We start from the raw sequence: 3,779 nt of genomic DNA on the forward strand, positions 1-3,779 counted from the left end.
GTGAAATGAGTACATTTCTGTATTTTTGTTGGAAATGGCGGTACAGTCAATAATGTGTGGCATTCAAAAAGGAGCTATTTAACGTGTGGTACTTCACAAATGTCTCACACCTAGTTTTAATACCCAACATTTTAAATATTAACACCAACAATTGACCGTCAAAATCCCTGTTTGTTCCGGTTTGATGCAAAGTAATAATTTTTCACTTATACCCTTAAATATTATTATATGCATACATTTAATCTCTAGTTCTTAAATCCAAATTCTCATTAGCTTCTGCAAAAGTCAACTGTGAGTCTAGATACCAACTCTTAATATTTAAAATATTGAGTACTAAAACTAGGTATTGGATATTTATTGGGTACCAAATATTAAATAGCTCTTCAGTAAAACAAATCGTAAGTATATACTTCACATCTTAATCATCCAACTATAAGGGAGGTGCTAGTTCAAACATTGCTTAAGCAGAGCGCGATAAATAAACTTTCTTTTTTTTCTGATTAGTTTAGAAGGAGTGAAACAACGAAAAAATTTCTCCACACATCACCCCGTGTGCCACCACACTAGACGACTGTTTTCTCTTGGGTTAAAACTTTTCATCACGAATATTTTCCCTTTAATTCTTGGATGTTTCTTGGAATGATTTTTTTTTTGTTAGGCAGCCTTCTTAGGGTTTCTTTTCTGTTGATGACTATGCGCCCAAAGCCTATTTTCCTAAAAGACAAAAATATATTATTTAGAGGTATTTATCCTTAGTAGAGAAGGATAAAGGGTGTTTAAAGTGTGTAAAAATATTAAACTACCCTTTACACATACCTTAATAAATTTTTTGCCCTAAAACAAATAAAAAAACTTTAATCATTTCTATTAGCGAACTTTAATCAAATCCTTTTTTTTTCAAATTTCCATCCAAATCAAAAACTAAAACTTAATTTCAAATAACAATTCCATTTATTTTTCTCAAATAATATTTTCGGCGACAAACAATTCAAGTAATTGAGTTATACCTTTAATCTGTTCCTTTGAAGAGAGATTCATCACTGATTTAAATATAAAACTCTGGAATTTCCTCATTAAATTTTTCTGAAAATCAACCACAATCATTGTTATATGTATTAACATATACCGATTATTGTTGATATTCATCAAACACGAAGAACATTTCCGATAATCAGTGGATATGGTACACCTACATATACTGATTCTCGATTTGATTATTTTGTTTTTTTGATGGACATCATAAATGCATATATCAACCAAGGACGGTCCTAGCAAGGGGCTAACCCGGGCTATAGCTCGTCCCTATTTTAGTTGAACAAAAATTTTGTATAAGGAATTTTATTAAAATTAGTACTTAGCACACCTTCATTTATAATTAGTCCTTGTAGTTGAAGAACAAAATTTTTTTAGCCCAAGATCTTTTTTAAAACTTAGAATTTTCTTTGTCACATCCATTATCTTTCTCATTCTTATTCGTCACTTGCAGTCATTAAAATTTGCGGATTTTAATCTTATAGTTATCTATTTATAAAGCCTTTTATATACAAATTCCAATTAATCACTAATTATGTAAACGTTCCAAAAAATTTGCCCGTGGACTTCAACCGCATTGACAACTAGTGATATTCTAGCCGTACTCTCGAAAAATTTCTGGGTCCGTCCGTGATATCAACCGATTCATTGACCACGTTGGAATCTTTGTATAAATTTTGAAATTTTTATCTTTATATAATAGAGCATGAACATACGAGTTTGAACAAAAAGAAGAATGAGATCATTCTGACATCGGATGAAGAAGTTATGAGCAAAACAATTTAAGAAATGCCAAAATTTAGAATCGGTTGACGTGGGCATTTATGTAAACCGATTCTAGCAAAACAAAAATTATAGAAAAACTCTTAAATTTTACAATTGGTCTATCTTCAAAGTTTTATATACCGATTCTTAGATTCAGTTTATGAGTGCATCAACATGTATTGATTCTGGGTAGAGATTTTTCAAAAAAAAAAAAAAAAAAAATTTTTTTTACATGTTTTGATGATGATTTAAGATTAGTTGATTTCTAAGTTAACAAGATTAAACATCAATTATTCACCTGAATTAACACTAATTAAACATGAGTAAACTATTTATTATGTAAAATAGTTGGATAAGGAGTTCTCCATTTTACTTCGGAATATACTTTTTTTTGTCCAGTAAGCCTTTTTTTGTCCTGTAAGACTCAAACATTATAGATTGGCCTCAAATCAGGAAGGGTATTTATGTGTGACCTGTACAACCCATGAGCATGCGCCCTCTACTAATAAAATTAATTCTTTATGCTGCATACATACAGTATACTTCGATCCTAGGATAACCGTAATTGTAAGGTTATCATATGCACACTGCACACTGATAATATTACTACAGAACGTTTATCTTTATCCACTTCGTATACCTATGTTTTCCCTCAGCCTGTATATAACGAGATGCATCCCAAGGAAAAAATAAGTAAGATCACACTTCAACTCTTACTAGGTACTAAAATGGCATCAGAAGCCCCATACACAAATAATGATCGTCAACCCTTATTAGAGCATCAAGTTACAAAAAGCCTAGCAACTTGTTCTTCTTCTCAAAAACTATTATACGTCATTCTCTCTTTTGCTGCAATAATATCAGCAACTCTTGTACTCTTTAGACACTCATCAAGTGATATCCAATTCTCATCATCATCTATTGTTGTTACTTTTCACTTATGTGATGGCAGGTTCCAAAGCAAAGCCTCATGTTTTGCCATGCTTACTGAATCAATTAATGGAGATGGATTAATTGGAAAATCAAGTGTATTCAGCGACTCTGATTTTCTTCAAATTTTCTTGGAAAAATCTGTTTCACGTATCTCTAATACTATGGAACTTGTTGACGGTTTTAACCGTCTTTCTAATGATTTAAAAGATCAAGGAGCTCTGAGAAATTGTATCGAGTTAATGGATTCTTCTATTGATCGAGTGAATGACTCAGTTGCGGCTCTTAAAAAAAGCACCCGGTCAAATCAGGTATTACTCAATGATGCCCATATTTGGCTAAGTGATGTGCTCACTAACCATGTAACCTGCTTAGATGGAATTAATGAGGCAAATGACTGCTTAGATGGAATTAGTGAGGCAAATGAACTCGGTGAATGGATTCGAGTCCCTATAGAAATGGAATTGAAAGACTTGATAGCCAGGGCAGGAATTTCTTTAGCTGTGATAACTGAGATTTCACTTTCTTCAAATTCAAATGAAGAAACTACCAGCTGGCTTGCATCGAAAACCCTGGAACTTCCTGTAGTATTTGGGCGGTGGTTGAGAGTTAGAGTTTTGATTAAACTCTATTTTGCATAAGCTTGTTCCTAAAGTTCAGGAACTTAAGAGCTAAGTTAGGAAAACTTGTTCCCAAACATAGGGCTTCTTAAGGTCCAAGTTAGTTACTATATATAAAGGATTAGAATTATAGGAGTAGTGATAATCCGACCTAAAAGAGTGGTAAATCCTTGTGCTTAGGATTTTGGTCTCTTTGCTAGGAAGGGTCGTGTGCTGCCGTGGAGGTCAATATGGGTGTGAGACAAAAACTTGTAGAGAAAGGATTTTGGTGTTCCGGTATTTAGGGTTTGGGGCTTTGCCCTAAACCTAGTTTCTAGTGTTTCCATGTTTCTCCCCTGTTACTAGCAATTATGAAGACGGTGTAGAAGAGAAGACACGAGGCTGGTTTGGCGAATGTTAGAGAGTTGATATCTATGGTTTCTCTGATGGTGT

General features: G+C 33.2%; 1 protein-coding gene across 1 annotated transcript; it reads left to right on the forward strand.

Moving 5' to 3' along the window:
• The first annotated feature begins 2,525 nt into the window (after positions 1-2,525).
• On the forward strand, positions 2,526-3,368 carry LOC113344357 (pectinesterase/pectinesterase inhibitor-like). Its single transcript, XM_026588352.1, has one exon. The coding sequence runs from the start codon at positions 2,526-2,528 to the stop codon at positions 3,366-3,368; it is 843 nt and encodes a 280-aa protein (XP_026444137.1).
• The last annotated feature ends 411 nt before the right edge of the window (positions 3,369-3,779 follow it).

This window comes from Papaver somniferum, unplaced genomic scaffold (assembly GCF_003573695.1).
Source record: "Papaver somniferum cultivar HN1 unplaced genomic scaffold, ASM357369v1 unplaced-scaffold_76, whole genome shotgun sequence".
Lineage (NCBI taxonomy): Eukaryota > Viridiplantae > Streptophyta > Magnoliopsida > Ranunculales > Papaveraceae > Papaver > Papaver somniferum.